Source organism: Mytilus californianus, unplaced genomic scaffold, assembly GCF_021869535.1.
Source record: "Mytilus californianus isolate M0D057914Y unplaced genomic scaffold, xbMytCali1.0.p SCAF_5, whole genome shotgun sequence".
NCBI lineage: Eukaryota > Metazoa > Mollusca > Bivalvia > Mytilida > Mytilidae > Mytilus > Mytilus californianus.
In genome coordinates this window covers 82,643,359-82,655,760 of record NW_026262701.1, presented here as the reverse complement: position 1 = coordinate 82,655,760, position 12,402 = coordinate 82,643,359, and the positions used below count along the sequence as shown (strand labels likewise).

General features: G+C 33.8%; 1 protein-coding gene across 4 annotated transcripts in view; it reads right to left on the bottom strand.

Annotated features, from left to right (window-relative positions):
- The window catches only part of LOC127703183 (CCR4-NOT transcription complex subunit 1-like), a 62,441-nt gene that overhangs the window by 31,113 nt on the left and 18,926 nt on the right, over positions 1–12,402 (bottom strand). For all 4 annotated transcript variants that reach the window (XM_052207709.1, XM_052207710.1, XM_052207711.1 and 1 more), the window contains exons 17-24: positions 11,844–11,988; positions 10,852–11,536; positions 10,067–10,231; positions 3,787–3,971; positions 3,426–3,550; positions 2,617–2,727; positions 1,483–1,561; positions 812–1,063 (exon numbers count right to left, since the gene is read on the bottom strand). In XM_052207709.1, coding sequence (XP_052063669.1) covers positions 812–1,063; positions 1,483–1,561; positions 2,617–2,727; positions 3,426–3,550; positions 3,787–3,971; positions 10,067–10,231; positions 10,852–11,536; positions 11,844–11,988 — 1,747 coding nt within the window. The remainder of the gene's footprint in view (positions 1–811; positions 1,064–1,482; positions 1,562–2,616; positions 2,728–3,425; positions 3,551–3,786; positions 3,972–10,066; positions 10,232–10,851; positions 11,537–11,843; positions 11,989–12,402) is intronic.

The following is a 12,402-nucleotide window of genomic DNA, read 5'->3' as shown; positions in this document are numbered from 1 at the left end:
CATATCATTTGGTTGAGGCACTAAAGTTAGAAAACGGAAACAAAAAATTTGTACTTGACCTTAGTTTTGTGGTAATGAATATTGTGTATAGGTTTCATAATGTTTGGTTGGGGCAAACTTAAGTTACAGAATGAAAACTAAAAATTTTACAATCTTTCGAGTTATAAAGGGCATAACTCAATAATGGTTAAAGTGACACTACCCAAATTCAACTTGATCTGTGTTTTATCAGTGGAAGTCAAAATTAAACATTGCATTGTATAAAGCATTGAATGTAGTTGATTCAATTATAATCATGGACAAAGGAAGATAACTCCAATTTTAATAAAAATTACTTATTTAGAAGAAATTAAAGTTTTGCAATTTTTCCATTTATAAAGAGGCATAACTCTAGAACAGTTAAAGTGACGCCACCAAAATTCAAACTTGATTCAAACTTGATCTGTGTTTTGTGGTAATAAGCATTGTGTATAAGTTTCATAACATTTGGTTGAGGCAAACTAAAATTAGAGAACGGAAACGAAAAATTCGGCAATTTTTTCATTTGTAGAGTGGCATATGAACGGTAAAAGTGACGCCACCAAAATTCAAACTTGATCTGTGTTTTGTGATAATAAGCATTGTGTATAAGTTTCATAACATTTGCTTGAGGCAAACTAAAGTTAGAGAACGGAAACCAATTTTATGACGTACATACGTACGTACAGATGGACAAGGGTAAAACTTAATGCCCCCTCCGCCACGGAGGGGGCATAAAAACTTAATATAGATAGAAAATAATGTTAACGTGTAAATATAATAAGAAACTTACTTTTGGAAGAGCTGCAGCTGGTTTTGATGTTGTTGTGGTTGCTGTTGTTGTTACAGAAGTTGTCAAAGTTGTTGTAGTGGCCACCATACTTTCCAGTGTTGTAGTCGGTGTTACAGTGCCTGACGTTATACCAAGGTTATTGGTCAGTCCTGCTGTGAGGGCATTAGAAATGCCTGGCACCGTTGGAGTTAAACTTCTAGATGATGTTGTATGCGGAGGTGGTTCTTGAGATCTAGCACCATATTCGACAAACTGGAACAGAACAAAGATAAACTTAAGAGGTACTGTAGATTTGTTATTATATTCTGAATCTTTTGGCAATCTATGTGTAGGCAGCATGTATATTGTTACAATAATAAAATAGGTTGCCCCCACGGAGCACATGAGATCACCCGGAGTTTTTGGTGGGGTTCGTGTTGCTCAGTCTTTAGTTTTCTATGTTGTGTTTTGTGTACTGTTTGTCTTTTTCCTTTTTAGCCATGGCGTTTTCAGTTTATTTTCGACTTGTGAGTTTGAATGTCCCTTTGGTATCTTTTGCCTCTCTTTTGCAATGAGTGCAGGATTCAATACAAATAAAATTACTGGAAAATGTTGACTCATATTATATAATGATTGCCTGTAATATCATCCTCTAATTTACATTGCATATTGACAGAGAAATAATGCCTTACCTCTATGAGATGATTAGGAAACTGACTAAAATGAGGTATAGCTGCCAAATGTTGACAATATTGAGGATAATCCTTTAACCTAAGAAATATAAATATTGTACATTTATTTACAAATTACCGGTATTGTACGATAAAGATCACATATTTTCTTACATTAAGAATCATATTATGTAAACAAAATATTTTCATTCTTGACTACTTTAATGGCTAACAACTGACTATTTTCAAAGGTTTTGAACTTTTGTGTAAACAATTAATAAACTGTTGACACAGAAATATTTCTTGCCTGTATCTAATTTGATAAGAAAAATGCATATGTTGAAAATTAAAAATAGGGCCCATATTAAAGAACCCCAAGAATTCAAGACTTTGAATTAAACACATTGAAATTAGTCAAGAAATAAGCAATTTAAACAAAGTATTAGAAAAGTATTGTTTTTGGCCCCTTTTTGCTAAATGGTTAGGACCTTAACACCCTCCCCCCCCCTACACACAAAAAAATCAATCCCAACCTTGCTTTTTTTATATGGAACCTTGTAAAGACTTATACTCAAGTTATTGTCCGTAACCCAGAAAATCCTTGTTTTGTTGTCCCTTTTTGGTCCTTAATTCCTAAACGGTTTGGGCCATAACCCCCAAAATCAATCCCAACCTTCCTTTTGAGGTATGGAACCTTGTGGTACAATTTCATAGAGATCTATATACTTTTACACGTTATTGTCCTGAAACAAGAAAAATGCTTGTTTTTGGCCACTAATTCGTATTCAAACAGTTAGGACAATAACCCCCAAAATCAATCCCAACCTTCCTTTTGTGGTATGGAACCTTGTAGTACAATTTCATAGAGTTTTCATATACTTTTTCTCAAGTTATTGTCTGGAAACCAAATGTCTTTGGACCACGCAAAACCATTATATGATGTGGTCTTATAAAAATTGTTGACGCAGTTGCTGCCGGAAAAGCAACATCTACATCTTTCATCACAGGCGTGACAAAAACCTTACTTGTCAGTTGTGTCTGTCCTGGGTACGGGCAAAGGATGCTCCCCCGTCTGAATCCATGTATGATTTCAATGCTACTAAAAGGCATTACTTTAAACAAAACAAGTATATTCTATAAACAAAATTGTTTTACCGGGTTTTAAATCTGTCTAAAGCAGCAATACCAAATATGTACATCTTTGTGTTGTGTGGTTTCTTCAAAGCTTCTAAAACATATCGCAATGCAATGCCTAAAGCCATATACCTGTAAGAAATGATTGATCTGGGTAAGATTCTACATAAAATCTGATAAAATAGAATGAGGTCATCAAAATCATATGGATAGATATAAGAACACTCATTATTTTTTATTTTCCATTATTCTGAAATTTATTACTCACTTTTATGGGATGAAATTATACACTACCAATTTTGAACATACCGATTGAAATATAAATATTTCTGTACAAGTAGTGTTTTCTGAATTTTTGTGGGTTTTTTCAAACTAAAAAATATTTGTCAGTATTTTTTCGCTATTAAAATCAACATTTAAATTAAATTTTGATTATTCTTTTTTTTTTAAAATTAAATACTCTTTTATTTCTGAGTTCAACTTTACGCTAACTCTATTGCATGAAGAAACAAGAATGTGTCCCTAGTACACAGATGCCCCACTCGCACTATCATTTTCTATGTTCAGTGGACAGTGAAATTGGGGTCAAAACTAATCTGGCATTAAAATTAAAAACATCATATCATAGGGAACATGTGTACTAAGTTTCAAGTTGATTGGACTTCAACTTCATTAAAAACTATTGACCAAAAACTTTAACCTGAAGCGGGACAGATGGACAAACAGACGAACTGACGGACGAATGAACAGATGCACAGACCAGAAAACATAATGCCCCTACTACTATCGTAGGTGGGCATAAAAATTATCTTATTTATTTTCAAACTTACGTTGCAAGCCCCTTTTCAATTATACCCCCAAAAAGGTATGCAGTAGTTAATAATTCTCGTTCAGGGTACTGTGGGAAAAATCTGTATTCTTCAAACAAATTTCTCAGCATGCATTCATACACGTCCTGAAAGCATATGTATACATGTTATTACATAACCTAATCACACAAAAAAGGGAATGCAAAATGAAAATTGCGTATAACTAAAATAAGTGAAGTAATGAAAAAAACAGGTATTTCAAGCGACATCTACAGAAACAAAGCATTTTTTTCTCTCGTACTTTTTTTGCATTTAAGGAAATGCTCAGTTAAAATATAAGCATGGATTCTATGTTGATAGTTTATCAGATAAACTGGCTAACCTTTTCTCTCCTGTTAGGGGAGTCTTTAAATCTTTTCAGCATGTCCAGGACTTCATCTATAGACATCGTAGGATGCGGAGGCTGGTTATAAATCCTCTGGAAGTAAGAATTTGCTTCATCTTCTACTTCTGTAGAAAACTGCTGGGATATGTCAGCAAATATATTTGTCATGTCACCAGATGGTGCTGTGAAGTAAAAAAAAATATTTTCATATGCTTGCAAAAAATATAATCTTTGCTTTACATGTTTTATTTTAAAATTTGATAATTTATTTTGTGACTGATCATATATTTGCACAGATATTGAGGATCATTATACAAAAAACCTTTGCAATATTTTTTCTGTAGAACAAAATCATGATGGACTAGTTCCTTTTATTTAATGTACATAGTTTTTAAATAACTACCCACACTATTTGTGCAAATATATAAACATGTGAACAATCACAAAATAAATACTATAAACATGAAAATAATTATCACTTCAAACAATAATAAAATGCTCCGCAGGGCGCAGCTTGATACGACCGCAGAGGTCGAACCCTGAACAGTTTGGGCAAGTATGGACACAACATTCAAGCTTGATACAGCTTTGCATTTGGATTGTGATTAAATATTTGACACAGCATAGGTTTCTGACACAGAATGAATGTGGTCTAAGAACTTAAAAATTTTAAATTGGACATTCACCTATTATGGTCCAATATCCAAAATCTAAATACATGGTTAGATTCAGCATATCAAAGAACCCCAAGAATTCAATTTTTGATGAAATCAAACAAAGTTTAATTTTGGACCCTTTTGACCTCAATGTGGACAAATTTGACAACGGGGCCCAAAAATCAAAAATCTAAATACATGGTTAGATTCAGCATATCAAAGAACCCCATATATTCAATTTTTGTTGAAATCAAACAAAGTTTAATTTTGGACCCCGATTTGGACCAACTTGAAAACTGGGCTCATAATCAAAAATCTAAATACATGGTTAGATTCAGCATATCAAAGAACCCTAAGAATTCAATTTTTGTTAAAATCAAACTAAGTTTAATTTTGGACCCTTTGGACCTTAATGTAGACCAATTTGAAAACGGAACCAAAAATTAAGAATCTAAATACACGGTTAGATTCGGCATATCAAAGAACCCCAATAATTCAATTTTTGATGAAATCAAACAAAGTTTAATTTTGGACCCTTTGGACCTCAATGTGGACCAATTTAAAAACGGGGCCCAAAATCCAATAAAATGCTTCGCTGGGCGCAGCTTGATACGACCGCAGAGGTCGAACCCTGAACAGTTGGGGCAAGTATGGACACAACATTCAAGCTTGATACAGCTCTGAATTTGGATTGTGATTAAATATTTGACACAGCATAGGTTTCTGACACAGAAAGAATGTGGTCTAAGAACTTCAATTTTTTTAATTTACCTATTATGGTCCAATGTCCAAAATCAAAATACATGGTTAGATTCAGCATATCAAAGAACCCCATATATTCAATTTTTGTTGAAATCAAACAAAGTTTAATTTTGGACCCCAACTTGGACAAACTTGAAAACTGGTCCCATAATCAAAAATCTAAACACATGTTTAGATTCAGCATATCAAAGTACCCGAAGAATTCAATTTTTGTTAAAATCAAACTAAGTTTAATTTTGGACCCTTTGGACCTTAATGTAGACAAATTTAAAAAACGGGTACCTAAATTAAAAATCTAAAAACACAGTTAGATTTGGCATATCAAAGAACCCCAATAATTCAATTTTTGATGAAATCAAACAAAGTTTAATTTTGGACCCTTTTGACCTCAATATGAACCAATTTGATAGCGGGCCCACAAATAAAAAATCTAAATACATGGTAAGATTCAGCATATCAAAGAACCCAATATATTCAATTTTTGTTGAAATCAAACAAAGTTTAATTTTGGACCCCAATTTGGACCAACTTGAAAACTGGGCCAAAAATCTAAAATCTAAATACATGTTTAGATTCAGCATATCAAAGAACCCCATATATTCAATTTTTGTTGAAATCAAACAAAGTTTAATTTTGGACCCCAACTTGGACCAACTTGAAAACTGGGCCCATAATCAAAAATCTAAACACATGTTTAGATTCAGCATATCAAAGAACCCTAAGAATTCAATTTTTGTTAAAATCAAACTAAGTTTAATTTTGGACCCTTTGGACCTTAATGTAGACAAATTTAAAAAACGGGACCCAAAATTAAAAATCTAAATACACGGTTAGATTCGGCATATCAAAGAACCCCAATAATTTAATTTTTGATGAAATCAAACAAAGTTTAATTTTGGACCCTTTGGACCTCAATGTGGACCAATTTAAAAACGGGGCCCAAAATCCAAAAACTTAATACACGGTTAGATTCAGCATATTAAAGAACCCCAAGAATTCAAGAATAAAACCCCATTGAAATTGATCAAGAAATAAGCAATTCATACGAAGTATCTTCTTTTGCACAATACTGTGCAATTGAATATTTCTTGCTATTGCGCAATACTGTACAATTGACAATTTCTTGCTATTGCGCAATATTGTGCTATTGGATATTTCTTGCTATTGCGCAATACTGTTAAATTGAAGATTTCTTGCTATTGCGCAATACTGTGCAATTGAAGATTTCTTGCTATTGTGCAATACTGTGCAATTGAAAATTTCTTGCTATTGCACAATACTTATTATATAATAATTTACACATCCTGTTTGGTGTGTATCTCCTACCATATCATTATCATTTGCTTTTAAATATAAATCAGAAATAACCAACTTAAAATGGAAAATTTTAAAAGAAAAAAAAAAGGAAAAAAAGAAAAAAAAAAAAAAAAAAAATCCCCCCCCCCCCAATTTTTTGAACCCCCTTATGATTCATCACCCCCAAACTCAATCCCAGCCTTCCCTTTGTGGTATGGTACCTTGCAGTACAATTTCAGAGAGATCCATACACTTGAACACAAGTTATTGTCTGGAAACTAGAAAAATGCTTATTTTTGGCCCCTTTTTGGCCCCCAATTCCTAAAATTTTGAGGCAATTACCCCCAAACTCAATTCCAGCTTTCCCTTTGTGATATGGAACCTTGTAGTACAATTTCAGAAATATCCAAACACTTACACACAAGTTATTGTCATGAAACTAGAAAAATGCTTGTTTTTTGCCCCTTTTTTGGCCCCTAATTCCTAAAATTTTGAGGCAATTACCCCCAAAATCAATTACAGCCTTCCCTTTGTGATATGGAACCTTGTGGTACAATGTCAGAGAGATCCATACACTTACACACAAGTTATTGTCTGAAAGTTACAAAAATGCTTATTTTTGGCCCCTTTTTGGCCCCTAATTCCTTAACTGTTGGTACCATAACCCCCAAAATCAATCCCAACCTTCCTTTTGTGGTATTGAACCTTATGGTGAAATTTCATGGAGATCCATTCACTTAAACTAAAGTTAGAGTGCGAAAACCAATGTGTCTTCGGACGACGCCGACGACGACGACGACAACGACGACGACGACGACGACGACGACGACGACGACGCCAACGTCATACCAATATACGACCAAAAAATTTTTAATTTTTGCGGTCGTATAAAAACTGAATACACGGTATGATTCAGCATATTAAAAAACCCCAAGAATTCAAGAATAAAACCCCATTGAAATTGGTCAAGAAATAAGTAATTTATACGAAGTATCTTCTCTTGCACAATACTGTACAATTGAATATTTCTTGCTATTGTGCAATACTGTACAATTGACAGTTTCTTGCTATTGCGCAATATTGTGCTATTGGATATTTCTTGTTATTGCGCAATACTGTGCAATTGAAGATTTCTTGCTATTGCGCAATACTGTGCAATTGATTTGATTTTTGATTTTTGGTGTTTTAACGCCACTTTTAAGCACCGCTTTTGGGCTATTTCGTGGCGGCCAGTTCTGTGCAATTGAAGATTTCTTGCTATTGTGCAATACTGTGCAATTGAAAATTTCTTGCTATTGCACAATACTTATTATATAATTATTTACACATCCTGTTTGGTGTGTATCTCCTACCATATCATTATTATTTGCTTTTAAATATAAATCAGAAATAACCAACTTAAAATGGAAAATTTTAAAAGAAAAAAAAAAGGAAAAAAAGAAAAAAAAGGAAAAAAAAAAAAAATCCCCCCCCCCAAAATTTTTTGAACCCCCTTATGATTCATCACCCCCAAACTCAATCCCAGCCTTCCCTTTGTGGTATGGTACAATTTCAGAGAGATCCATACACTTGAAGACAAGTTATTGTCTGGAAACTAGAAAAATGTGTTTTTTGGCCCCAAATTCCTAAACGTTTAGGGCAATTACCCCCAAACTCAAACCCAGCTTTCCCTTTGTGATATGGAACCTTGTAGTACAATTTCAGAAAGATCCATACACTTACACACAAGTTATTGTCATGAAACTAAAAAAATGCTTGTTTTTTGCCCCTTTTTTGGCCCCTAATTCCTAAAATTTTGAGGCAATTACCCCCAAAATCAATCCCAGCATTCCTTTTGTGATATGGAACCTTGTGGTACAATGTCAGAGAGATCCATACACTAACACACAAGTTATGTCTGGAAGTTACAATAAACTGCTTCGCTGAGCGCAGCTAGATACGCCCGCAGAGGTCCAACCCTGAACAGTTGGGGCAAAAATGGACACAATATTCAAGCTTGATTCAGGTCTGAATTTGGATTGTAATTAAATATTTGACATATTATAGGTTTCTGAATAAATGTAGTCAAAAAACTTGAAATTGGTCATATGAATTGAATTTATATTCAATTAAAGATTTCTTGCTGTTGTGCAATACTAAGTATATCTGTTGTCAGACTATAAACAAATAAAGTTCAATTAATTCTCAATGTCATATAAGAAATGTATGAAAATAAAAAGGGAGCTTACATCAATAGATATAAACAATTCACCAAAGTTTCATGAGAATTGGTGACAGCATTTTTGAGTTATTGTCTGAAAACTGGAAAATCACCCCTTTTTTTAATGAATAAAACCCCATAACTCAGAAATGTAAAATGTAAAATTTATAAAATTCTAAAGGGAGCTTACATCAATACATACAAACAATTCACCAAAGTTTCATAAGAATTGCTGTAAGCATTTTTGAGTTTTTGTCCGAAAACTGGAAAATCCCCCCTTTTTTTATGAATAAAACCCTGTAACTCGGAAACGTAAAATCTAAAATTTATAAAAATCGAAAGGGAGCTCATGTCAATAGATATAAACAATTCACCACAATTTCTTGCAAGTTGGTGAAAGCATTCTTGACTTATTGTCCGAAAACTGGAAAATCCCCCTTTTTTTAATGAATAAAACCCCATAAATCGAAAAGGTAAAATCTGAATTTTATAAAAAACGAAAGGGAGCTCACGTCAATAAATATGAACAATTCACCAAAGTTTTATTCAAATTGGTGAAAGCATTTTTCAGTTAATGTCCGACATGTTGACGACGGACAGACGGACGGACAGAGGTATACCATAATACGTCCCGTAAACGGGCGTATAAAAATGCTTATTTTTGGCCCCTAATTCCTTTACTGTTGGTACCATAACCCCCAAAATCAATCCCATCCTTCCTTTTGTGGTATTGAACCTTGTGGTAAAATTTCATAGAGATCCATTCACTTAAACTAAAGTTAGAGTGCGAAAACCAATGTGTCTTCGGACGACGCCAGACGAAGACGACGACGACGACGCCAACGTCATACCAATATACGACCACAAAAAATTTTTTGCGGTCGTATAATAATGTACTCAATATTCTTTAATTTTTTTCTGGCTGTTTCCTGAGTTTATATTTTAGTTATTTTGCAAATGGAAATGTAATTCTAAAACTTAAACATTTGATTTTGGAGATGACAATTGTCAAAATTTACTTTTTCTTGTAAACTAAATGGATACTGTTTTGTCATTTTTTTTTCGAACTTGAAAAGTAATGCTGACTTGATTTAAATCTAAAGATTTGGTAGAGAGTTCAGTCCTCCCTGTGTAGACAGTCAGTAATGAACAGATTTATTGGTTCTGTTAACAGACAAGCAGCTTTAAAATCTGAAATTAATCAGATAATCTTATCATCAGGGGCTTCAAAATACTTAGTCCAGGACAACAATACATACGCCAAAAATGTTGATACAACTGCTTGATTTGATCATAAAATCTTTCCAGATAGTTTTTTTTTTATGTAAGAAATTAGAATTTAACAGAAATAGTGTTAACCTACCTGGTCTAATAGGTGGCTGTTGTGGTTGTTGACCTGGAAGCTGTGTTGGCTGTGGTGTTTGTGGCTGCTGTTGCTGTGTTGGTTTTATTCCAGCTCCAGCCATTATGGCACCTAATGAGTTCACAGAGCTCCTAGGGGCTCCTATAGGGTTGTTCATGGATATATCTGAAATATATTTTCTTTGATGAGAAGACTTGTCATATATATATATACAATATTGGTAGTGTAGGAAAATATAAAATTTATTTGACAAGCTTTTGAAACAGAGAGAAAAACAAAGGCTGTCCGAGCTTTTCTCCTGTTTGTTCGAGAGTACAAATAAATTTTCTATTTTCCTTCACTGTATGAGTCTTGTTTTTATCTCGCAATTTAACATTGAACTTAAACATTTAGTTTTTTTCCAGAGAAATTGTCGATTTTGTTTATGAATGAAATCAACATGACAAAAACCTGGACAGCAATGAGGACCCAAAATTGAACAGTAATTTGAACATAACTGTTCCCTCGCAACAGATGCAAGATACCAGGAGACTATAAATGCACACTATACATTTATCGCTTCATTTTATCAACCTTTATTTGTAGTTAAGAGGTCGATTGCAGGATAAAATGAATTATTCATAAGTACCCTAGCATAATTCACAGAATGGAAAGATACTTCCATTTTTTTAGTATAATTTCAACTGATATTCATTTTCTACTCTTGTTTAAGTTTCTATTATGTAGATGAATACACATTTCGTCATTTTAGTCTTTTATAACCTATTTTTATAAACATAACTCACTTTGAAGCTGTGATGTTAAAGATTGTATTGCACCAAAGCTAGCAGCACTGGTAGGAGGAAATCCCTTAGCTGGGGAACCAGGTGTGGTTGATGTTGTAAGGGATGCCAGGCTCTGTGGAAATCCTGCTCCACTGCTACTAGACAAAGTTTGTGGAAATCCTGTGCCACTAGTGGACAAACTTTGTGGAAATCCTGAGCCACTTGTAGATAAACTTTGAGGAAATCCTGAGCCACTGGTTGATAGACTTTGTGGAAATCCTGAGCCACTGGTTGATAGACTTTGGGGAAATCCTGAGCCACTGCTGGATAGACTTTGTGGAAATCCAGAGTTACTGCTGGATAGACTTTGTGGAAATCCTGAGCCACTTGTAGATAAACTTTGTGGAAATCCTGAGCCACTGGTTGATAGACTTTGGGGAAATCCAGAGCCACTGGTGGACAGACTTTGTGGAAATCCTGCACCACTGCTGGATAAAGGCTGTGGAAATCCTGTTCCACTAGTAGATAAACTTGGTGGAAATCCTGTTCCACTAGAAGTTAAACTTGGTGGAAATCCAGTTCCACTTGAAGACAAACTTGGTGGAAATCCTGTTCCACTGGAAGCCAAAGTCTGTGGGAAACCTCCACCACTCATGCCCCAAGATTTTGGGATTCCTAAAGGGTTTGAATTCTCTAATGAATCCAGCTGAAAGAGTCAAAATGTTTATATATTCACATTTAGAAATGACCTTTTATTACTTGCATCCAATACAACATAAACATTTGTGTTTTATAACACTTAAAACTCTTTGTGTGTACATAAACAATTCATTTCAATCAGTCGCATGGGTTCACAACTAAACATATCTTTTAAAATACTTTTAACTACATATAGTGGAATTGATCCAACTGAAAGACATTTTACTGAACATGCTGAAAAAGAATGAAGAATGCTATATTTTAAATTTGAACTTGAAAGTCATCAAAACTATTACATGTATTAAATAACTCACAGGATTTCCTAATGTTGGGCCAATATTTGGTATAGTAGGCTTTGGTCCCATTCCAGCAGGGCCAACTGGTCTAGTCTTATTCATCAAAATATTGGCATTGGCAACCATTGTTAATATGGCTTCTGACAGCTCTTGTGATACTTGACTGAAAAGGAAAGAACATGCACATTAAAATGTATGTTTGTATAACTGACTTCCAAGGTGCTCCTTCTTGCAGATCAATAAGCATACATATGATCAGTTCAAGATGTTTTCTCACTTCATTGACTAAATGGGATCATAGATAAACATTTTATATAAGATCTGCTCAAGGGAATACATTATTGTTTTGTAAGAAAAATTCATGCCATTCTTCTTTGTAGTTGAAGACAACTAGCAACTATAAGAATTTTCACCCTTTGTTATAAGTTACAAAAGTCACACTTATTTCTAAATTTCAGATGTTTTCTAAAGTTATACTAAATTTTGCAGTAATCAGCTGTTTCTAAAGATATGCTAAATTTTGCAGTAAGCAACTGTTTCTTAAGTTATGCAAAATTTTGCAGTAAAGTTATGTTAA